The sequence below is a fragment of the Ceratotherium simum genome, chromosome 26 (assembly GCF_057802395.1).
Source record: "Ceratotherium simum simum isolate JZ-2026a chromosome 26, ASM5780239v1, whole genome shotgun sequence".
Classification (NCBI taxonomy): domain Eukaryota; kingdom Metazoa; phylum Chordata; class Mammalia; order Perissodactyla; family Rhinocerotidae; genus Ceratotherium; species Ceratotherium simum.
This window is the reverse complement of record NC_141925.1, coordinates 1,686,395-1,708,810: the sequence shown is the minus strand read 5'-3', so window position 1 is coordinate 1,708,810 and position 22,416 is coordinate 1,686,395. Positions and strand designations below refer to the sequence as shown.

Below are 22,416 nucleotides of genomic sequence, written 5' to 3'. Positions count from 1 at the left end.
CAGCGGGAGAATTAGAGAGTCTGTCCTGAGGCCTGGGGCTCACAGGAGTCCCTGGCTTCTCTGTTGGGTCTGGTTGTGTCGCAGCAGCTTTGGGAAGAAATGGCTTGGTTCTCTGTTCTCTCGAGACTTCGTCTTACTGCTTCTCTCTGAAGGTGCCACCCCCAAGGCTCCAGGTGACTGGCGTTTGTCCCCCAGTGGGGACTTTGGGCACTCCCCAACCCTTCCTGACCATCCCAGCTGGCCACCAGCTCCACAGCCAATGTGTACAGGGCCCAGGGTATGCGAACCCTATCCCGTCGTCTCCAGATCCTCCAACTGGCTTGGCACCTCTTGGCGAGAATTTCTTCTTCTGCTCTTCCGTTGCCCAAGAACTTTCCCTACTCCCCCACGTCCCCCTCGGGGTCAGACCTGATGGAGAGGCCCCCCAGGAGCAGGTAGTGCTGGGTGCCCTGCTCCCCTCCTGGTTTCCGGTCAGTCCCCAGGGTGGGCTGTGTTGTGTCTGGCCAGCAGGCATTGTCAGGAGCCCAGGTCCAGCAGGAGGTCGGGGTCAGCGGTAGTCAGGAAGAGGCAGATGCGGCGGGAAAGGTCGGGCCCCACCCTGCGCGGCCGCACACCCTCGCCCACCTTCACGGGGAGGTCAGCCAGGAGGGCCAGGCGCTCCTGCTCTGTGCTGCAAGCCGCGTACGCCTAAGACAGGCACGGGGATGAGCAGGGCAGGCCTCGAGGACCTGGCCTGCATCATGGGAGCCAGGCATGGGGACTCACCTGCTGCAGGAGGCGAGGGGAGGGGAAGGCGGAGACGACAGCGTCCGCCATGGCCTGGCTGACCCGGTTGAATTGTCTGATTTGCTGCCGCCAGGCCCCCTGCAGCCCTGTACCATCTCTTGCTATGCGCTCGCCTGCGGCCCAGCGCCCCGCTGTGCAGAAGGAGAGGGCCTGGGACTCCCGGTGCTGCCTGCAAACGGGCAGGGTGCAGGGAGGTGTCTCTTCCAAGCACCCCGCCCCCAGCTCAACAAACCTCAGCCTCTCTGCTCTCAAAGAGGCCAGAGGGGCACCCCAGATGCTCCTGTCCCTGCTCCCAGCTGCAGCCACCAGCTGGGGCGGCGAGGGTGTCACGGACCTGTAGGGGCGCTGGGCGAGGGCCTTGGTGAAGGCGCACACGTGCTGACTCAGCTCCTGCCAGGAGGCCACCAGCAGCACGTCCAGGTTTGCCCAGAGCTGCAGGAGCACCAGGGCCTGAGGAGAAGGCCAGCCCGTGGGTGTGGGTCAGAGGAGTGCTCCCCTGGGGGACATCGAGCTGAGACCAGCTCCACGTGCGGCCCTGGGACTAAACCTGGCCCTGCCGGGCCTCGGAGAGCAGCCCAAGCGCCAGAGCCAAGGCCAACCTCCTCACCCAACCTGACCGGTCTCACCTCCTCCACCTCAGGCCACCCGACGGCCAGCTCGGCACAGGCCACTGCTGGACTCTCCGGCTGCTGCTTCTCCTGGGTGCTGGGCTGGCGAGACCTAAGCAGAGGTGACTGTCCCTCCAGCTCCCCACACCCCGTTGGTCCCACCCTCCTTGAGTTCTGCTTCCCCCAGAGCCCGGAGGAGGGGGCTAGCTGTGTCACAGCAGCCCCCAGAGCCACCCCCACCTCTCCCCTGAACTCCCCCAGCCCAGCCAGGCCTGCTAAGGGCGTTAGGGGAGCGGTACCACAGGTAGGTGTCCAGCCCGATGACGGCCAGGTGGGGGCAAGCGTGGCTCTCAGGAGAGACCCAGGGCACCGAGTAGGTTGGGCCACAGATCTGTAAGCAAAGAAGGGTCACTACACCTGTCATTCGGGGCTGCGGCAGGTGGGGCTCACAGGCTGCCGGGCCACTGCCAGTTTGCAGAAAGAAGAGAAGCGAGACCGAGAAGGACCCAGTGGTACTGGCAGGAGACGGGAGCCGACTCCCTCTGCCCAGCCAGCTCTCTTTAGAAACCAGCTTTGTGCCTCCCAAAGGTCAAGGGGGCCTACGAAAGCTGCCGGGCAGGTCCCAGGCTCCTAGAAGAGCTGGACTGAGCTCCCCATTCCTGGTCCAACTCTGCCCTCCAGCCTTGCACTTGCCTGCCATACAACAGGTGCTTGACAAATGCTGAGCTTTTGACACTGGGACCCGACAGAGGATCTAACCTAAGAACACTCTGGCGTGAACATCAGCTGAGGGATCCCCATTTCTCCTCCAGCCAGGCGGAAGCTGGGCTGTCTGTCGGCTGTCACAGGTGAACTGCAACCCTCAGCCCTAGTCCCTGGGCCCTCCCACTAGTTTACCGCCCCTGACTTCTGACTCGGCTCTCCAGAGGATCTTCCTCATCCTGGCTCTTGCCCTCCTGAAGCAGCTGCAGCTCCCGTCTGCTCCCAGGCCAAGAGCCCAGCTGGCTTTCATCTCACCCACAACATCTGATGGTTGCTGACCAAAGAGGACCCCAGCCCACTGCATGCCCTCTCCAGCCCTCCCTCCTTGAGCAGGGACTCGCAAAGCAGTGCATGCAGGCCGGGGAACCCAGCCACTCACAATATGTGGGGATGTTCTACTGTCCCCACCCAAGCACCTGGGTCAGCTGGGCGATGCCCTGCAGAAACTCCTTGGGTTCCAGCAACAGCAGGAGGTCCTGCTCATCTGCAGCCCACACCTCAGGAGGCACATGTGGGGACACCCAGGAGCACTGCTGCCCACCCTCGGCCTCGTGTGCTCCAGGGCCTCGGCCTGGGCACCCCAGCAGCTCTGAGTCTCCACCAGGACTGCTCTGCAGAAGTCCTGACTCCTGTCAAGGCCCAGACCAGCCCAGGTCTGCGGGGCCGGCAGGAGCACTGACCAGCCTTGACGGGGATGGAATGTTCCTCAGCAGCAGCTGAGTTCAGGACCCCAGCCCTGGGATGCACCAGCAGAGCAACTTGGGCGTCACCCATTCAGTGTTCCCCATTCCCAGCTTACTGATCTGAAAAACACACACCATTACAGCAGCCGCCTTTCAGGACCGCTGTGTGGTGGGAAACCACGGACCGAAAACACCCGATCCAAGCTGCGCTCTGTAAACGCAGGGCGGCCGCTGGGGGCAGCAACCCCGGATACTCACACCGCAGGGGCACGGGTCTGGCTTCACTCTGCACCACCTGAGGCTCCGGGCCGGGCACTGGGGCTCCACGTGGTACTCACAGCCCAGGGTGCCCAGGGCCTCCATCAGGATGTCGGCGCCGGCATCTTCCAGGATGGCTGGGACGGCCGAAGGGAGAGAAGCTGTCACTCCTTCCTCCCCGTACGGGAGAACACTCCTCCGGGGAGACGGCGGGCCCGCAGCCTGGGCGGCGCGTCACCAACACTGACTCCCGCGGCTCCCAGGGCGCAGAGCGGGCCAGCCGCGAGTCTGTCTCCCAGACGAGCTCCCAGCTGGGAAGCGGCGCCAATTCCCGGCCCAGAGGCGCCTCGACAGCAGTCCCTTCCTCGCCCGCAGTCGGGCCGGGACAAGCGCCCTGTGACCGAGGCCGGAGACCCCCGGCCCCCGCCGTCGGGCCCGAGCGCCCCCTCGCCGCCCGCACCTGGGTCTACGCGCACCGCCAGGCGCCGCACGGCCTGCTCGGGCCGCAGCAGCCGCAGCGCCTCGGCCGCCGCCCTGCGCTCCTCCGCCGGGGCCTGGGCCCTCGCGGCGGCCTCCGGGCCGGCTTCCGAGCTGTCGGGGCCCTCGGCGTCCGAGTCCGAGATCTCCCAGGTCGGCGGCCGCCGTGAGCCCCGGCCCCGGCGCGCGCCCCCGGCCCTCCCGGACCCAACCCTCGCCATGGCCGGCCCGGCCTCTCCTCCGCTTCCGGCCGCGCCGGACGCCTTTGCGGGCGACACCGGGCGCTTCCGGCGGCGGCTTCCGGCAGGGACGCGGAGGCACGACGGCCATGGCGCGGAAGAAGGTGCGGCCGCGGCTGATCGCCGAGCTGGCCCGGCGCGTGCGGGCCCTGCGCGAGCAGCGGGAGCGGCCGCGCGACTCGCAGCGCTACGCCCTGGACTACGAGACGCTGACGCGGCCGCTCTCGGGCCGCCGGCTGCCCGCGCGGGCCTGGGCCGATGCGCGCCGCGAGAGCCGCCTCCTGCAGCTGCTCGGCCGCCTCCCGCTCTTCGGCCTGGGCCGCCTGGTCACGCGCAAGTCCTGGCTGTGGCAGCACGACGAGCCGTGCTACTGGCGCCTCACGCGGGTGCGGCCCGACTACACGGCGCAGGTGCTGCTCCGTCTCCACCCCGGCCCCGCTCCTCCACCCGCGGGCCCCGCCGCCTCCCTGCGCGCCTCTGGGGCGGTGGTCTCCGGGCCCTGATATGGGGCGAGCGAGCTTTCTGAGCTGATCCCTCCCCACTTGCTTTGCAGAACTTGGACCACGGGAAGGCCTGGGGCATCCTGACCTTCAAGGGTAAGGCGGGGCAGACTGGGTGGGGGCTTCTGGCTACAGACCGTCCCGCGAGTGTGCGGCGAGCCCCGTCCTCTTTCCCCAGGAAAGACGGAGAGCGAGGCCCGGGAGATCGAACAGGTCATGTACCACGACTGGCGGCTCGTGCCCAAACACGAGGAGGCGGCTTTCATGGCGTTCACGCCGGTGCCGGAGGACACTCTGCGCTCTGTGCCCTACCCGCCGCTCCTCCGGGCCATGATTCTAGCTGAGCGACAGAAAAACGGGGACAGCAGCACCGAGGAGCCCATGCTGAACCTGGAGAGGGCACGCATTGGTCCCTGGGACTACCCTGCGAAAAAGGAGGTGAAGAGAAAGGCCAAGGGCACCCCAGTCTAAAATGCTGGAACCTGCAGGCTGCCTGAAGGGTGTGAGCGCGGGCACCGTTTTGATGAAAGAAAATGTCTTTGGGGCCGGCCCCGTGGCTTAGCGGTTGGGTGGCACGCTCTGCTGCTGGCGGCCCGGGTTCAGATCCCGGGCGCGCACCGACCCGCCGCTTCTCCGGCCATGCTGAGGTGGCGTCCCACATACAGCAACTAGAAGGATGTGCAGCTATGCCATGCAACTATCTACTGGGGTTTTGGGGGAAAAAAAAATAAAATGTTTTTGGATGACGCCTGAATCAGCCCCCTGGGAGCTTGGATCCGACCTACCAGTGGCTTGTTCTGAGGCTCTGCATTTTGCTGGAAGGGGGGGGGGGCAGACCCTGCACCTGGTGTCTTTCCTCTGTCCCTGCTGCCCCAACACTCAGATCTGACTGAGGCGCCCTGCCGGAGGCCGCTGCTGGAGCAAAGCTGGAAGCAGCCGGCCTAGCAGGTGTGGAGCCCCAGTGCTGGCACCTGTCACTTCCGGGCGGGCTCCCCTTTCCCATTACGTGTTGCCTCTGCCGTGATCCAGGCAGAAGCTGTGAACGCGAATAAAGGCAAATGAAGTAGCCCTGGGTCGTGGTTTGTTTGAGTTTGGGGCTCGGGGACCATAGCAGATCTGGGAGGGGGTGCTGACGCTGGTGCAACTGGCTGGCTAGTGCGAGGAGGGCCGAGCAGGCGCCCTGCGGATGGGAAGGCCTGAGCGGACCCCACGGCCACAGGGGTCCTGGGGTGGGCGTAAACGACGGGCACTGGCAGAGGCAGCGGCAGCGCCTGGTGGCACGGGATCGAGGGGTCGGGCCGCGGCCCCTTTAAGGACAGACCCCGCCCCTTCCCGGAGCCCCCGCCCCGCCGGGCCGTCGCCCGCGCCGCCGCCGCCATCATGATCTGCCTGGTGCTGACCGTCTTCGCCCACCTTTTCCCGGCGGGTAAGCGGCGCGGGCGCGGGCGCGGGCCGGGGGCGGGCCGGCGGGGTGCGGCCCGGCCTGACGCGCCCGACCCGCGGTCCCCGCAGCCTGCGGCGGCGTGCACGAGCGCACTTTCCTGGCCGTGAAGCCCGACGGCGTGCAGCGGCGGCTCGTGGGCGAGGTCGTGCGGCGCTTCGAGAGGAAGGGCTTCAAGCTGGTGGCGCTGAAGCTGGTGCAGGTGAGGCGGGGCGGGGGAGCGGTGGGGCGGGGCGGGGGCGCGGCGGGGCGGGACGGCGGGGGGCCCCGGCGCACCCGGCGCGTCCCCTCCCTCCCCAGGCCTCCGAGGAGCTGCTGCGCGAGCACTACGCCGAGCTGCGCGAGCGCCCCTTCTACGGCCGCCTGGTCAAGTACATGAGCTCGGGGCCGGTGGTGGCCATGGTGAGTGCCGGCGGGCGGGCGGGCAGGCAGCCCCCGCCCCAGCCTCCGCACTCACCCCGCGCCCCGCCCCGCCCGCAGGTGTGGCAGGGGCTGGACGTCGTGCGCGCCTCGCGGGCGCTCATCGGGGCCACGGACCCGGCCGACGCCGCGCCCGGCACCATCCGTGGGGACTTCTGCATCGAGATCGGCAAGTAAGGCCGGCCCCGGGGACGTTCCTAGCCCGGTCTCGACTCCCGCAGCTGGGCTGCACGGGCCCTGGCCGCTCTCCCTGCCCCGCCCGCGCTCACGCGCACCTCCCCCGCGCAGGAACGTGATTCACGGCAGTGATTCGGTGGAGAGCGCCCGCCGCGAGATCGCGCTCTGGTTCCGCTCCGAGGAGCTCTTGTGCTGGGAGGACAGCGCCGGGCACTGGCTGTATGAGTAGCTGCGCCGCGGAGGCCGACCTTCGAGGGCGTATGCGCGCCCTCGGAAACAGGCTGTGAATGGTTTAGCATCCTCCAGGCCCTGGAGGTGGTGCACACATCTGGGCTCCACTTCTGGGAGCTCAAAACACCCTTCTTGCGGCAGGGATCACAGCACCCTCAGGACCCGAGGAGGGCGGGCCGGGTGCACGCCCGCCAAGCCCTGGCATGCCTTGGGCCTTCCTCCGGGGTGAGCTACTTAGGAGCCCGAGCTCCACTGTTACTGGCACTCCTGGAAATGCAAGATGCTGACCAGCTTGCTCCAGCGTTTTTTTCATAATAAACTCAAGAAAACCCTTGTGTTCACGTTGGTTTGGACCCAGAGACACACAGGTACGATATTAAGACATGTATTACATACAGAGCAGATACGTGGGTTCGCTTGCAGGGCCAAAGCCTGAGGAGAATCGTCACCCAGCCCCTTCCTCCACTGCACCCACCTCACTAACCCCCGAGTCACTTCACGGCCCTGTGGGAACAGACAAGGGACCTGATGACATCACAGTGGAGAGTGGTAGGGCGGTGGGAAGCCTGCAGCTGCACTGGCTGCCGTGGTGTCCAGCTGGGCTCATGAGATGGCTGCCCAAGATCTGTGCTTCTCTGGCGGGAGGAGGTGGGTGGGCAGCAGGGCCTGGGGCTGCCCTCATCAGTGCCTCTGGGAGCAGGAGCAAGGCCTGGGCCGGGCAGGTGGAGGCAGCGGCGGTCCAGGGCGGCGCCCCTCAGAGCAGGGCATGCACGCCTAGAGCCAGCTGGAGGCGGCTCCTGTCCTTAGCCCTTTGGGCTTCTGCTCTACAGCCCATGCCAGCCGCCCTCAAGGGAGCCAGCCACACCTCTAGCCCTAGGCACTTAGTAGTGTGTCTTGGGAGCTGGGCTTCTTGGAGACCCCGCGGGAGGCAGGCCCTGGAACACACCTTCCGTGTCACCCTGAGGCTTAGCCTGCGTCCTAGGACTGACCCCAGGAGAGGCCAGTGGCCTCCCCTTCTTCCTGAGGCCTGGGCCTGCCCTGACAGCCTGAGAAATTCCACCCTAGGGGCTTCCGGGAGGGGCAGGACTCCAGGGCCTGCTCCTATGAGGTGGGTCTTTTGCCCAGGGACAGTGGCCGTGGGGGGTGGGGGGATGACGGGACAGACACGGGTCAGTGAGGGCCTGTGAGATCTGCCACAAGAAGGATCAGGGGGCTCGAGCGGGGTGAGGGCATCTGCCTGTCTTCTCAAGCAGCTGCCCCCGAGAGCCTGGTTACGTGCTTTCATGCCAGTTTCTGGGGCAGCAAGGATTGGGTGGGGGGACCCAGGGAAGGCTAGCAGCTGGCTGGCTCCCTTAAGGTCGGACCCTTACCCCGAGGGCAGCAGGCAAGTGGGCTCAGGGTGGGAAGACTTGGTGGGGTGAAGTCTCTGCTTCCCACCCTGGGGTCCTGGGAGTGAGTGACAGGGGTGGGGACCACGGGGGGAGCTGGGAGCCACCTGCGGGGCTTTCCCCAGCCCAACGCACCCCAGGATTCTGCCTCGCTCTGGCCCTGAAGTGCCCTGGGGACTTGAGGACTTTGGGCTGGGTGCCAGCCAGGAGCTGCTGGGGAAAGGGTGTCCGAGAGGTGCCCCTCCCTGGTGAGAAGGCCACCTGATTCCCGCTGCCTTCGCAGCCAGACCCACTGCTGCTCCCTGCCAGCTCGTGGAGAGGCCCGGGCTAAGGTGAAAGCTGCGGGCTGAGAGGTGAGAAGAGGGGCGGACAGGCGCCTGGCTGCCTGGGGGCGGGCAGTGGGCAGGCGGGCGGGGTCGTATGTACAGGGTGGCCGCGGGCGGGCGGGGTGGGCACAGCCTCACTCGGGGCTGTAGGACACCTGCCACACGATGATGTGGCTGCGCTCAGCCTTGGACAGCATGGGCTTCACCTGGCTCACGTCCCCTGCGCTCTCCTCTGTCTCGTCGTCCTCCCCGTCGCCTGGAGAGAGAGTGCAGTGACTGTGATGGGGCGGCCCTGCCTGGGAACCCCTGGGGTCCGTGGGCGGCGCCCCTCACCGATGCGGAAGTCGATGTAGCCCTCCCCGCCGCTCAGCACCAGCACGTTCTTCAGCTTCTGGCCCTCGGCGTCTGAGCAGGGGGCAGCCGGCTCGGGGCTCTCTGACGGGCTGTCGAGCACGCTGCCATTGAGCGTGGCCAACACGTTCCCTGTCATTGGGGCACAGGAACTCAGCGGGGCAGCCAGAGCCCCCCACGAAGGCTCCTGAAGGGAGCCACAGCTGCTACCCTGCGGGCAATGGGTCCCAGGCCTCACCTGGCACTGAGACAAAGAACTTGACTGCGTCGCGGTGCCCGTGGAAGCAGAGTTGGGCCTGGGCCATGGAGCAGTAGGGAATGAAGCTGCTGGCTGATTTGTCACTGCTGTCGTCGCCATACACATGGATGACGCCCCCTGGGCGGGCCCCCTCCCCGGACGTGGGGGATGTCTTGTTAGCTGGAGAGAGAGAGAGGCCGAGAGGGGCTGAAGCCATGACTGGGAGAACCGCATTTCCAGCAGGTGAGGGCAGAGGGCAGGAGAGTACCCCCTGGTCCTGCCCCTGGCCTGCAGAGGAGCAAGGCAGCCTCAGCCCCCAGGGCATGGCGGTGGGGGGGGTGCTTCCTTCTGAGAGCAGGAGGCAGGTGCTCTGGACTCACCTCGGAGCCCCAGAAGCTGGCCTCGGTGCAGGACCACGGCTGAGGGAGGCGAGCAGCAGAGCATGGAAGAGAGAGGGCAGAAAGCCGTCACAGGAGGGGCGAGCTGAGGACGGCTGCGCCAGGGCAGCCTGGTGTCCTCCTGAATGTGGCCTGGCAGAGCACAGGCCCGCCCACCCTGGGACCCTGACACTCGCCCTTTAGTGGCAGCCATCACCATCTCTGCAGATGTCTAGGGCTCACTCACTCTCAGTCAGCGGGATGGAGATGACGACCCCGTTGCCGGTGCCCACCCACAGGCGATTGCCCGCGATGAGCAGGGCCGTGATGCGCACGAAGGAGAAGCCCAGCTTGCCTGTGCCTGGGGGGGAAGGGGATGCGGGGTCAGCGTGGCGGAGTGGGGCCCACCCCGCCCACCCCGTCTACTGGCGCAGCCCTCACCCAGCATCTTGCTGACGTAGGGCTCGATGTCGACGTCCTGCAGGTGCTGGTGGGTGTGGGCGTGGTAGAGCCGCAGCGTGGAGTCCAAGCGGATGGACACCCACACCCCGTCGCCAATCCACGCCAGCTGCCGCACCTGGCTCTCCCGCCTCGGGTGGGCGTCAAATGACTTCTGCAGGGTAACGGTAGCCCGTCAACAGGGGTGGGACAGTGGGGGATGCCTGACTCTGCCACAGCCAAGGCTTCACCCTGACATCTACACAGCTCACTGCAGCTCTCCTCTAGTGCCAGCTTTGCTCCTGGGTCAGGTTCCTGGGAGGAGCCCCAGCCACGGGCCCATACCCTTGCCTGCCAGGTGACCAGAGGTGGCGTGTGGGGCCCACACAGGTGTCGGTCTGGTCTGTTTCAGGATGAGGCAGCAGGTGGGCTCCACAGAGACTGGCTCACAGCCCAGCTGCCCCCTGCTGGCCCGTGACCCTCGACAATGAATCACTTTCCTGAGTGCGTTTCCTTTGACCCACAAAGCCCCTGATGTCTATTGGAAGCCCCTTCCTTCCCGGAGCCCCGCCGCCAGCACTCGCCTCGATCTGCATGGTCTTGGGCTGGATGACGTGCACCTTGTTCTTGTAGCCGCACCACACGCGGTCATACACGACGGCCATGCAGCGGATGGAGTGGTGGGGGTGGCCCAGGTCCATCAGGTGATAGTTGCTCAGGTCCCACTGGCCATCTGCAGAGAGCCCACCACACCGGCTCAGGCCTGACCGGGCCCACCTCTGCTCGCCTTGGGGGCGGCCCATGCCCTCCGATGCTGCCCACCCACCTGGTGCCACCAGGCCTCACCTTCGCCTCTATGGAAGATGGCCAGAGTCCCGTCTGCCAGAGCCACCAGCACTCGGCCTTTCACGTGCCTGGAAAGGGAAGGTGGTGAGCCAGGCGAAGGCTGAGCTGCCCTAGACACCCCCTGCCCACACCTGCCGGGCCCTGGCTGGGGACCACGTACACCAGGCTCAGCACCGAGTCCTTCAGCTTGATGGAGTGCAGACATTTCTTCCAGTTGGCCACGGCAGAGTGCACGTAGAGCCTGCAGGAGGAGGCCGGCAGTGGGCAGGGGGCTCGCCTGGCGGACCTCCCCCAGCCCCACCCCTAGGGCCCCATCTACCAGCCATTCTGGGCTCCCAGCCACATGGTGGGTGCGGCACTGCTGCTGGCCCCCGCGGGGGCTCCACTGGGCTCCGGCTCTGGCTGTACCCCACTTGCGTCGGCCTCCGGCCCGTTCTCACTGCAGGAAGGATGGCGGCTTTAGGGCGGCCTGTGGAAGCCTGTCCCCACCCAACTCTGCCCGTCTCCCCTCCTCTCCGTCTCTGCCCCATCCTGAGAGAGCCCACCTGCCAGGCTGGGCACTAGGGGGTGGCGCGGGGGCCGGGTCCATGAAGACGTGCTCTGTGAGGGGCCCGGGCCGCACTGCAGCTGCGTCTGCCTCACTGGGCCCAGAGTCTGGCACCTCAGTGGCCTCTGTGGCCTCCTCCGTGGACTGAGATGGGTTGACCTTGCCATTGGCGACAGCAGCCACCTCCCCTGTGGAAGGGACGGCTGAGCTTGGCTGAGCAGGGGAGGCACGAGGAGGCAGAGAGAAGGTGGCTGCCCAGACTCAGGCCCAAGACTCACCCTGGCCCTTGTCCAGCACTGGGGTGTCCCCTCGGGAGGAGCAGTTGCTGCGTGGCACATTGCAGCGGGTGGCACAGCCCACCAGGGTGATGCCAGCCAGCACGCCGTCCGCACTGGAGTCCTCAGGGTTCATGTCACTGTCCAGGAAGATCTCTCCCGGAGGATAGTCGCTGTCGCTGGCCGCTGCAGGGGGAGTCACGGCTCTGTCACCCCATGCTGAGGAGCCCCCACTGTAGACCTCCCCCAGAGCTCAAGCCTAGGTGGAGGTGTGGGGGAGGAGGCAGGGGCGACTTGCTGATGCCACCCCATCTCCTTCTAACCAGGTGAATGTCACACTGGGGTCTTCTCCTGTGTAGTTAACAAGACTAAGCAGGACAAGATGGCCAGTGAGCTGGACACGCCCCACAGGCTCCCGTGTGTCCACAGCATGTCACCAGAAGGCAGGTGCTGCCCTGCAGGCCTCCTTACATCCTAGCCATCGTCCGAGAGCACAGGCCACTCCTGGGCGGCTCGTGGCGTGGGGCCAGCACTCACCAGGGATGCTGGAGATGCACAGGACGTGGGCGTTGCAGACGGTAAACTGGTCCACGACAGTGCCCGGCTGGTTGGCATCGATGATCACCACTTTGCTGGTGGTCAGGGTGCTGGTGAGGATCCACACCCGGCTGGAGGTGGCGTCCGCCTCAGGGAGCTCCTTGGCCTGCTTCAGAGCACAGGACACCGAGGCTGGTGCCCAAGCACAGGCCACTCCAGCAGCAACACCAGGTCTGGGGCCTCCCTGGGTCTCTCAGAATCTAGCTCAGCCCACAGCCTCGGGGGACACAACTGTCCTCCTGGCAGTCAGAATGGCAAGAACTCAGAACTGCACTTTGTATCTGGATGGCTGGCACACGCGGTCTCGTTTCCACAGAGGAAAACCAGGAGCTGCAAGCAGTTATGTCACTGTCCCCCAAATCAAGCGGGGACATAAAACAAAGCCTTGGACTGGCTGTGTGAAGCATTTTCTGCCACCCTGCTGTGCTCAGCCCCTAGCCCTGCTCCTCGGCAGTTGCTGAAATGTGCTCCTTGCGAAGAGAGAGAAGCACCTGAGGGGCCCGGCCCCTCCGGCTCTCCTGCCTGCTGAGCCCCGGCCCCTCGGAGGCAGCGGGAGGAGCGGAACCAGGCAGCAGCTCAGCCCCGGGCCTGCCCTGGGGAAGCCAAGGGAGCCCCACATGAGCCCAGTCTCTCGGCACTGTCCCCAGCTGTCCTGTGTCTGTCACCCCACCCAGACTCGGGCACAGGGCAGGCCCCAGCTCCGTCTGCCACTCTGACCTTCTTCTTCTCGGGAGACGTGTGGTTGCTCTTGGTCTCTCCTTCCACTTCTCGGTCGCAGGTCAGAGGGTCACGGCCTGGCGCAGCCTTGACTCCCTCCCCAGAGTCGTCATCACTGGGTTTCCAGCCACTCAAGTTGACGCCCGCGGCACACCACAGCTGAGAGGACAGGGCCATGAGCCCACTCCTCTCTGCTGGCCCACCAAGGGCCTCCCTGCGCTCCCCAGACCTGCCTGGACTCAGCTTCTAGGTGGGGTGCTCTCCCCACCTTGCCACCTTTCTGTAGCCCTGACTCCTCCCCTGGGCTCACCTTCATGGTGGGGTCCTTCTCCACCAGAGGGCGGCAGTACACGGGCACAGGCACGTTCTTCATCCGTGTGTCCTCCTGGCCCCCGTTGGGACTCAGCTGCAACCACAAGGCAGAGTGGCTGTGGGCACGAGGCCTAGGGGGGCTCCAGTGCGTGGGGTGGTTCAGCTATCCACTCCTTTGAATCAGGCTGGGGCTGCGGGCGTGGGCATGGGAGCCGGGCTCTGCAGGTGGGGCGTGGCAGCGCTGCAGGGCTTCCCAAGCAGCCCCCCATGTGCAGCGCCAGGCCAGGCTGGCCCCGCCCCGCCCCCCCATGCTCTGCCCCCCAGCCCGCCAGGCCGCGGCAGCAGCACCTGCTTGTACTTGGCCGGCAGGCTCCAGCCGCAGGCCTGCAGCCGCCCGTCGTCGTTGCGCACGTGCTCGCGCACCTGGCGGTACTGCTCGCGCTTCTGCTCCCGCCGGGCAGAGGATGTGCAGTCGCTGGGCGGGAGGAACAACAGGTGACTTCTGTCTGCAGTGACCCGCAGTCCCGCCCCGCAGGGAGCACGCCTGATGCCCCGGAGCTCCCCCTCCTGGACCCAGGCGTGGCTCCTGCCGTCTGATGGAGGATGGCTCCCAGTATTAGGTGTGGAGGCCACATCCGGCACCCACTCTGTCCAGGTGCCTGTTCTGCTGCTGCTGCCAGAGGGCCAGCTGGCAGGGACCCTCAGGGCAGCCTCCCCTCCCCTGGGGCCCTTCCAGGGAAACTTCCATGGGCTTCTGACACAAGGCACACAAGACCTCGTTTCTACCCTGGAGCCAAATTCCTGGTTTCAAAACTAAGGAAAACAAAATTCTAAAGAGAAACTTATTCCCCAGAAAGAAATTCAACCCCGCGGGAGAACCTCCTGTCAACTCCGAGAGTCCCTGTGCAGCAGAGGAGTGCGGGACCAGCCTGGGGTGAGCCTGAAACAGCTGCCCAGTGAGATCCTCAAGGGCAGGGGCCGGGATCACTGAGAGCTGGGGCCAAGAAAACAGACTGCAGGGGAGTGCGGCCTCTGCAGAGGGACATCCAATGTTCCCACTAGGGGGTGGAGGGCCACACAGTGTGGGCATGGAGAGATCATGACTTCTGATGCCTCAGGCAGCAACCCTCCCACCATGGACCCCATCCCCCAGCACAGCCCCCAAAGCAGTGACGAGGAAGGTCCTGCTGCAGAGCCTGGAGGGGAGCAGCCCTGGGACACATGTCCCCCTGTGCAGGCCAGGGAAGCCGTGGGACACTCACTCCTCGGGGAAGAACTCCAGGGGCCGGCTGCCGGCAGAGATCTGGCACATGGCATGGCTGCGGCGCTGGCTGAAGCCGGCCGTGGTGGGCGACTTGTAATGGATGTTCACTGAGGGGTAGGACCGCTTGGCAGGAGGGGGGCTGGAGGAGGAGCTGAAGAGGCGGCTGAAGCTACCAGTGGAGGCACAAGAGGTTAGGGACGGCCGAGGGGAGCCCTCCCTGTGTCCCCAAGTGGCCACTGCCCACACCCCTCAGGTGCCCCAACTCACAACTGCCAGATGGTGGACTTCTTCTTCTCCTGGACAGATGGGTGCTCTCGGGATGCTCTATAGGGGACGGGCAAGGGAAGGACCCCGCTCGCCCACTACCCAGCCTGACTTGGCCAGCTGGTCTGACCATGCCCACGACAGCCTGGCCCCGCCTACTGCCCAGTCTGACCACGCCCCACTCAGGCTGGGCCCCTTCTCACCTCCCTTGCCTGGGACTTTCCCTGGGGACAGAGCTTCAGAGAAGAGGGCCTCCTGGGAGGGTCACTCAGAACTTCCCAGAGGGGCCCCCCACACAGGCCCCAGTGTGCCCCAGCCCCGCTCCAGCCCAGTGGGCATCTCCCCTTGCCAGGCCAGTGCCGCACCAGAGGCCCAGCTCTCCTGGGCCCCCGCAGGCTCCCAGCACGGTTCCAATCCTCCCAGAAGGGAGGGAAGTGGGATCGAGGCCAGCTTCAATTTCATCGCCAAGACCTTTTATAACGACCACAGCTCAAGCTGGGAGCGCATCTTTGGGACCCTGTGGGCAGCCTCGGGGACACACCTGATCATTTCGGTCCACCGCACGGCCTCCTGCAGCTCCATCAACCGCTCCTTGTACTGGTTGCGCTCCATGAGCACGCGAGCCATCTCTACCCGCGTGAAGCGGCGGCGCTGCGCCATGGGGATCTTGTCCTGCAGGGAGAGGCACAGCTGTTCAGCTAGTGTGGGGCTGGCCAGCAGGTCACGCGGCGCCCTTGGAGGCCAGGTCACACCTCACTTCCTCTGGGGCCAGCCTCCAGGTGTGGGTGAATGAGATGTGGAATTCCCACAGATTCTCAGGCACACTCAGTGGGGAGGATGTGGGCAGGAGACAGGAGATGTCGGAGGGCCCTGCCCCTGCAGGGCCACCTTCTCTCCAGAAGGTCACGTGATACACTTGAGGGGTGCAACATGGTGACTTCTCCTACAAGCCCCTGGACACCTTGGCAATCCCAAATGCCTGCAGTCAACGTTAACAGCGAGACTGGTACAAGGTAGAACGGCAGAAGAGAGGTTCTAGGGAAGGTCCAGGGAGCAGGACCTGGGGTCGCTACGTCCGAGCTAGACGCTGAAGGTTTTGGTGAATCTGCTTGGGGTCTGCCGCTTGCAAGTTCTGTGGCAGGACCAAGTCTACTCTGAGCAGCTCTGCCCCGGGCTGCCACAGGCCAGCGCAGGAGGCCCAGCAGGGAGCTGCCAGGCAGGGGAGGGCGTGCCAAGGTGGGCCCCACCCCCGGCACAGTTCACAGGTGCACATGAGCCCCAGGCCCCAGAGGAGGATGCCAAGCGCCACATGGGAGGGGCCCTGGGGAGCTCCACAATTCACCTGCAGCTGGGTTTCCCTCTAGGTGTGGGGTGGAGTGATGTGGAGATGAAGGCTGCACAGGATGGGCAAAAGGAACAGCTACTGTTTCCCAAGCGCCTGCTATGTGACCCAACATGCGCGTCACACGACCACCAAAATAACGGAGCTAATGAGGGGTGACGTCAGTGTCCACAGTTCACCTCAGGTGGCAGACCTGTGCCTGCCCTCTCCTTGGGGAAGGCGGCCTAGTTGCTGGGCCCAGGCCTGTCTTCTGGAGAGGAGGGAGAAGGGGTCAGCGGTGGGAAGGGCAAAGGCCATACAAAGCCTCCCCCACAGCCGCTCCTAGGAACAAGCAGTTAGGAACCCCCAGGGAGCTGAGGGAAGACGGCTTTCCTCAGATCGTTCCATGCACCTCAGGGGGCTGTGGGGGCAGATGAAGGGTTTGAGGGCCTCACAGTGTCTCAGGTACTCAGGCTGTTCTGTCTGGGGGACGTCTGGGGGACGGCAGTGACGGACAGTTTCCCAGCCTTGCTCTGCAAGTTGGAGTGTGTGGGGCAGAGGCTGGGCCGCACACGCAGGGAGACCCTGCTTGTAACTGTGAAAACACGTCCACTAGGACCTGGGCTGAGAAGCAGCCTCCTGCTGAGAGGGGGCTGGTTCTGACTTCACAAAGTCAAGGTAGGGGTGATATGGGTGTGACCCTCACACAGGTGGGGTGAGGAGGGCCCAGAGACCCACAACGAGTGCATTCCCAGGGAGCCCGCCCCGTGCTGCCCACCCCCCAAGCCCCGCATGTTAATAGTGGAATATACCAATTCTGTACAGAGATAGCTGCTTACATCCTCCACCTCTTCTTTGGGTTCACGGCGGGCAACGATGGCCTCTGACTTCACTCTGCAAGATGAGGAAAGAAGAGGGGCAGGAGTGAGGGCCCCTCTGGGCGCCGGCCCACAGGCTGTGTCCCGCCTCTTGGCTGGGCTCAGGGCTCTCCCCTCAGGTTCTAGGCTCTGAGCATTCCTGCCAGGGCCTTGGGAGGGTGGCCCCACACCCCTACTCGCATGTGCCCTGAAGCCCAGACATCTGTCCTGGCTACTCCATCCAACAACAGGACCTGATGCGAAGGTAGAACAAGCTGCTCCAGGCAAACCCAGAGGCAGGTCTGGCTCCCACCCCCACAAAGCCGCACAAGTGCCCCCTGCCTCGGGCCCTCCACTCATACCTCCCCTTCCCGTCTGGAGCCACAGGCACCACTCGGAGAGAGATCAGGCGGGAAAAGAAAGGCTATGGGGAACTGCAAAGTGCTGGGCCGGAGAACCCAGGGGTCCCAACGCAGCTGCACATCAGGACCTTGGCCCATCAGGGGCTGGGGAGCAGAGGGGAGCCAGAGGCCCTCGATCCTCCCCTCTCTTCTCCTGAATGAACATAATGGTGTGAGAGCAGCAGGAAGGACACCCAAGACAGGACCGTCATGACTCGTTTTCGATTCCGAGGATGGCAGAGACGAGAGGGGTAGGGTGAGCAGACAACACAGTAGCTGGGTCTCGGTAGTCAAATATGAGATGGAACTGAGAGAGGAGAGGGAGGCTGAGCAGTGAGCACCCAGTGTGAGCCACCGTGGGAAGGAATGACCTCGGTGGGGCAGCTAGCCTGAGAACAGATGCCAGAGAAACGTGAAGAGGAGAGGCCTTCCCGGGGCCTGACCCTGCCCTCCGCACCGGACCGGCGGCCCCGCCCCTCTGGGAGCCCCGCCCTCCGCACCTGCGGCCCGGCCACTCTGGGAGCCCCTCCCCCAGTCTCCGCTCACCTCCTCAACTCCTCCTCCAGGTCCTTGACGCGGCTCTCCAGCCTGAGTTTGGCCTGCCTGGCAGCTTCCAAGTCCCCCTTCAGCACCTCCTGCTCCCCAGACAGCTGGTCCACCTTGGCGATGAGGTCGTTCTTCACCACGTTCAGCGCGTTTCTTTGAAAAGGTAGAAAGACGTGACTCTGCGTGAGCCAATGTGTACATCATGTGATGGGGTCTCAAAGGGGTCTGCCTACACTGGTTTATCCTTCCAGATGTGGTGAAAGGCGGGGACCACCCTATCCTCTCCCCAGGAGGGGCGAGCGGGGCTGTGTGGGTCCAGGCCCTCCCCGGGGGCCACCCTTGGGCCTGGGCTGACAGGCTAAACAGGGAGGCCCTGGCCCTGGTGGAGGGCTATTCCAGCTGGAGAAGAGCGTTCTTACTTGGTTTCTAGAAGCTGAGAGTTCTCCAGCAGCAGATTCCCCACTTCCTTGCCCATTCCTAAAACAAAAGGTATGGAGGTATTACCTGTGCTCGGTGAAGCCAGACAGTGATGCTACCACACCTGCCTCAGATGACAAACATCCCTGGGGGGTGGGCCCACACCTCGGAGGACTGATGCCAGGGATAAGGACCAGAGGCCCAATCTGCAGGACAGGCTGCAAAGAGATGCCGCGTAGACCCTGGGGAGAGGCCTCTGCTGGTCTTCAGGTGGGCTCTCTACTCAGCAATGCAGTCAGGGTGGACTTGCTGTGTGTGAGCCCCAAGGGGGTCCCAGAGTGGCCTCTGGAGGGCACTGGGCAGGTCTCCACTGCCTTGATGGACACAGCAGCCCTGGGCTTATATTCTGGACCTCAGGGCTGGGTTCTCACAGCTCTCTATCGACATGAAGCCCGGATGGTACCAGCCTGAGCTGACCCTGGCGGCCTCTAGGAAGCCACCTCAATCTCTGCCTCCACCGCAGCTTCACCCCTCTTCCCCCAGCCTTGTGGTTTCCAGGTCCACCATAAAGCAGACCCCTCTCAGAGCTGCCCCCAGGAGAATGAAGGCTGGAGCTGCGGTGATGGGGACAGAGAAGACAGCACAGGATGCAGAGAGCCCCTGGCCAAGGAGATGGAATGGCCCCACAGCCGGCACGGCCCTCCACCGGGGCTAGAAGCAGGACTGCTGGGACCTGGCCCGAGGTGGTGGGGTCAGCAGGAGGCAGAGGAAGGAGTGGAAGTGAGGAGGACAGCACTCCCTGGGGCCGGCTCCTCTGCAACCAGGCCCCAAAGAGGACCCCACCGACTCAGCTCTCTGCAGGCATGTCACAAAACCCCCAAAAGTATTGAATCTAATCCTTTAGGACAGCCCCGAAAACCCAAGGTCTGCTCCTCCTATTCACTTCCCTCCACGGTTTAACCATCATGAGACAAGATACACGTGCACATAGTATGTGCAGCTTAGGGTTCTGCCTGCTGTCTCCGTTCTCACCACCTGGCCGCACACGGGGCCTGCCTCCCTCTCAGACTGGATGCAGCAGGCACCGGGCTCAGCCCAGACAGGCTCAGGGGGCGCACCCAGGGGCTGGGCCTGCCCCGAGCTTATGGGGGCTCAGAGACGCTGGGGCTGTCCCTCTGCAGCCCGTCAAAGGTCTGCTCTGAGGGAGGCAGCTGGGGAGTCGGGTGCCAGCTCACCACGCCTACTGGAGGCCCCTACCCCCACCCTGAAAGCTAGGAACTCAGAGAGCCTGGGGCCCCTGTTGACCCCACCATGCAGAACAAAGCAAACAGCTCATGAAGCATGAGAAGGTGTCAGGTAGACAGAGGGAGCCAGAAACGGGAACAGAGACTGAGACAGGGCCTCGGCCTTACCAAAAAAATCATCGCGCACTATGGAGCCGTCCCAGTCCCACGGGAGACGGGCACCAGGGCGGGAGCAAGGAGCAGGAGAGAGGGGGGAGAGAAAAGAAGCGCATTAAGCCCTGTGAACAGCAGGCGGGGGGCACTTTAGGGCTACGTCTCGCTGGGTTAGGGGTGGGCGCAGGAGCAGGCGGGAGACGGGACAAGCCAGCTACTCCTTCTGGAAAGTTTATCCTTGGAATTGCACAGAAGAGCGCCAGGCCACGAGCACCTGGGAGGGGAGGTGGGGGGTCAGGGCGAGGCAGCTGACACCTGCCCAATCCTCGGTTGGGAGTGGTGGGCGTCAAGGATGGAAGAAGTCTCTGCAAATGAGGGAAGCTGAGCCCAGGGACTCGTATGCCTCAGCACACTGGGGAGGCCACCCTCAGATGGGTGGGGGCCTCAGAGCCTCCTGCTGCAAAGCAAGAAAGCAAGAGCTGGGTCCATCTGCCACGTGGGGAGAGGACGCCTGAGCTGTGCTTGGTGGCAGCCTCACAGGACCCCTGACTTCTGGGGTGTACTCGACAGGGGGAGATCCCACAGAAGTGGGCCTGCAGTCCTTGTCCAGTTAACTGTCCTATGCTTCTAACGGCTCCGTAGAACCTTAAGAAATGGCCCTGGGGGATCCTCAGCCTTCGAGAAGACAGAGTCAAGGGCACAGCAGTTCTCCCTCAGGTGTCAAGGTCGCCGTCAGGGGCTAGTGGAGCAAACCACATAAGATTCTGAGCAGCAGGAGGCTGGTGAGCGAAAGCACGTGTGCCTTAGTGCCGGGATGGAGCTGGGAGGGGACGGCTGCACAGCCAGCAGGGACTGACAGCAGCAGGGAGTGTCCCAAGGTGCCACCCCACTTGGCCTGGACTCTGCCATGGGGTAGCAGGGGCCACAAACAGACAGACAGGACATACACACCTGAGAACTCCCCTGGGGCCGTGTCCAGTGAAGCACAGAGAGACAGGGGAAAGGAAGTGACAAAGGTCAATTGATGACTGGAACCAACAAAATAAAGAAATTCTCATTAAAGAAAAAGCAACAATGATCAGCCATTTCCACGTTGAAAAGCATGAAGAATACAGCAGACATCCTCAGGCCTGTGGATGAAAAATCCCCCTGGGGGCAGACACCCTGAAGAAAAAGGGAGGCCAGAGCAGAATGGCCCTTAGTCCCCCCAGGGCCCAGAGTGCCACGTTCCACAGCCGTGTGGGCACTTCGCATTCTTGCTCAGTTCTGCCAGGAATCTAAAGCCTGCTCACCCTTTGTTCCCATCACCCACCCATCAGGAGGCCCAGCCCTCCCCTCTGCAGACCTGATGGTTAAGGCCTGGAAAGATGAGTGTGCGTGTGTGTGGTTATTTGTGGGGTGCTAGGGGTGTCCAGCCTCAAAGGTGCCCCCAGAGTGAGCGATCTCTGACTGAGGCGCAGACATGGACCTGACCTCGCAGGGTCCCCTGGCCAGCCCAGGTCTTATGGGAAGGGCATGACCTCAGGGAAAGGGCGGCTGGAAGACGAGAAGGGAGCAAGGGCCCTACTGTGCAGGGGAGGAAAACACTGAGTCAGAACGCAGAGGCGGGGGCAGGGCCTGTGGGGCTGGCACGTGCTGTCCTCTTGTGGGTCCAAACCACTCTCTGCCGCACAGCTGAAGATTCGATGAGGCAGTACTGTTCTACTTGGTCATTTCATGCAGAAACAGTCACTTGACTTAAACAACAAAATACACAAATTTGTTGTAGGAATTCAAATATTAAGAAGTGCACCATTCCATGTGTATGAATGCATTTTTTATGTGAACTTACTGCATTTTTAAAAAATTTCAGGTGTATATCATTATATTTCAGCTTCTTTATAGACTGCATCATGCCTTTTTTCATCTTAAAAAAAGTTTCTTGGTTGTAAGTGACGCTGTGTATAATATCATGGCCCAAAATAAAACCTTCTGAAAGTTCAAAAACAACAAAAAAAGTGCACCAACTCAAAAGTGGACGTGCCCTCTCTCCTCTCTACTTCCCAGGACAGCCACTGTTCACATTTGATATTCTTCTTCTCAGAACTCTTTCTAGATAAACATCAGTTTTTAAGAAACAAAATCATGACCACACAACCCATCCTCTTGGGCAACTTGCTTTGTTCTACCTAACACTGTATCACGGGGCTCCTTCCACATCAAAGATCCACGATCATCCTGAATGCTTTGTCCTATTTCTGTATAGGAATGTCCTATCATTTACTATGGCATTCATTCCTTTAATAGATATTTAGGGCATTTATGGTTTTGCGTGACCACCCAGCATACTACAATGCACAACCTCATGTGTGCGCAGTGTGGCCCTGTTTAAGAACTTGTGGGGCCAGGGCCGGCCCCGTGGCTTGGCGGTTAAGTGCGCGCGCTCTGATGCTGGCGGCCCGGGTTCGGATCCCGGGGGCGCCCCGAGGCACCGCTTCTCCGTCCAACGCGAGGCCGAGTCCCACGTACAGCAACTGGAAGGATGTGAACCTATGACGTACAGCTATCTACTGGGGCTTTGGGGGGAAAAGCTGAATAAATAAAATCTTTAAAAAAAAAAAAAAAAAAAAAGAACTTGTGGGGCCAGCCTGGTGGCGTAGTGGTTAGGTTTGCGTGCTCTGCTTTGGCAGCCCAGGGTTCGTGGGTTCGGATCCCAGGTGCGGACCTATGCACTGCTTATCAAGCCATGCTGTGGCAGCATCCCATATAGGAAATAGAGGAGGATGGGCACGGATGTTAGCTCAGGGCTGATCTTCCTCAGCAAAAAGAGGAGGATTGGCAACAGATGTTAGCTCGGGGCCAATCTTCCTCAAAAAAAAAAAAAAGAAAGAGAGAAAAAGAACTTGTGGCCCTGCTTGCTGTAAGAGTCCAGCTGCTGCCCCACACCGTCAGTGGTGCTCCACTGGCTGCGCAAGT

The 22,416-nt window shown here is 63.3% G+C and overlaps 4 protein-coding genes across 18 annotated transcripts in view; 2 read left to right on the top strand and 2 right to left on the bottom strand.

Annotated features, from left to right (window-relative positions):
• Positions 1–96: 96 nt before the first annotated feature.
• On the bottom strand, positions 97–4,091 carry EME2 (essential meiotic structure-specific endonuclease subunit 2). 3 transcript variants are annotated; one of them, XM_087449386.1, is made up of 8 exons: positions 3,558–4,091; positions 3,098–3,234; positions 2,573–2,689; positions 1,694–1,785; positions 1,413–1,506; positions 1,121–1,236; positions 766–955; positions 97–687 (listed from the first exon to the last, which is right to left on the bottom strand). In XM_087449386.1, exons 1-8 carry the CDS (start codon positions 3,793–3,795, stop codon positions 517–519), a joined length of 1,155 nt encoding a protein of 384 aa, XP_087305512.1. In that variant the 5' UTR covers positions 3,796–4,091; the 3' UTR covers positions 97–516. The 3 variants fall into 3 exon arrangements, with proteins under 3 accessions (XP_087305512.1, XP_087305511.1, XP_087305509.1); XM_087449385.1 differs by having other exon boundaries at positions 766–951; positions 1,121–1,277; positions 1,321–1,506; positions 2,573–2,686; XM_087449383.1 differs by lacking the exons at positions 2,573–2,689; positions 3,558–4,091 and having other exon boundaries at positions 766–1,236; positions 3,098–3,349.
• Positions 3,888–5,379, top strand: MRPS34 (mitochondrial ribosomal protein S34). Its single transcript, XM_014793409.2, has 3 exons — positions 3,888–4,223; positions 4,367–4,409; positions 4,492–5,379. Exons 1-3 carry the CDS (start codon positions 3,903–3,905, stop codon positions 4,782–4,784), a joined length of 657 nt encoding a protein of 218 aa, XP_014648895.2. The 5' UTR covers positions 3,888–3,902; the 3' UTR covers positions 4,785–5,379.
• A 227-nt stretch (positions 5,380–5,606) lies between these two features.
• Positions 5,607–6,915, top strand: NME3 (NME/NM23 nucleoside diphosphate kinase 3). The gene is made up of 5 exons (XM_087449389.1): positions 5,607–5,739; positions 5,826–5,956; positions 6,055–6,156; positions 6,235–6,347; positions 6,463–6,915. The coding sequence occupies exons 1-5, from the start codon at positions 5,694–5,696 to the stop codon at positions 6,578–6,580; spliced, it is 510 nt and encodes a 169-aa protein (XP_087305515.1). The 5' UTR covers positions 5,607–5,693; the 3' UTR covers positions 6,581–6,915.
• A 36-nt stretch (positions 6,916–6,951) lies between these two features.
• Positions 6,952–22,416, bottom strand: part of MAPK8IP3 (mitogen-activated protein kinase 8 interacting protein 3) — a 53,626-nt gene continuing 38,161 nt past the window's right edge. For 6 of the 13 annotated variants that reach the window (XM_087449368.1, XM_087449373.1, XM_087449369.1 and 3 more), the window contains 22 exons: positions 18,067–18,124; positions 17,648–17,800; positions 16,656–16,737; positions 15,064–15,194; positions 14,526–14,582; positions 14,257–14,427; positions 13,343–13,469; positions 12,993–13,088; positions 12,683–12,841; positions 11,906–12,074; positions 11,372–11,554; positions 11,092–11,281; positions 10,866–10,985; positions 10,707–10,787; positions 10,547–10,614; positions 10,285–10,433; positions 9,704–9,875; positions 9,510–9,623; positions 9,266–9,304; positions 8,886–9,065; positions 8,630–8,779; positions 6,952–8,552 (listed from right to left, as the gene is read on the bottom strand). In XM_087449368.1, the coding sequence (XP_087305494.1) occupies positions 8,431–8,552; positions 8,630–8,779; positions 8,886–9,065; positions 9,266–9,304; positions 9,510–9,623; positions 9,704–9,875; positions 10,285–10,433; positions 10,547–10,614; positions 10,707–10,787; positions 10,866–10,985; positions 11,092–11,281; positions 11,372–11,554; positions 11,906–12,074; positions 12,683–12,841; positions 12,993–13,088; positions 13,343–13,469; positions 14,257–14,427; positions 14,526–14,582; positions 15,064–15,194; positions 16,656–16,737; positions 17,648–17,800; positions 18,067–18,124 (2,771 nt within the window). In that variant the 3' untranslated portion in view covers positions 6,952–8,430. Of the gene's footprint in view, positions 8,553–8,629; positions 8,780–8,885; positions 9,066–9,265; positions 9,305–9,509; positions 9,624–9,703; positions 9,876–10,284; positions 10,434–10,546; positions 10,615–10,706; positions 10,788–10,865; positions 10,986–11,091; positions 11,282–11,371; positions 11,555–11,905; positions 12,075–12,682; positions 12,842–12,992; positions 13,089–13,342; positions 13,470–14,256; positions 14,428–14,525; positions 14,583–15,063; positions 15,195–16,655; positions 16,738–17,647; positions 17,801–18,066; positions 18,125–19,476; positions 19,495–20,412; positions 20,515–22,416 lie in introns of all 13 variants that reach the window. The other 7 variants (XM_014793580.2, XM_004438195.3, XM_014793584.2 and 4 more) reach the window with 5 other exon arrangements.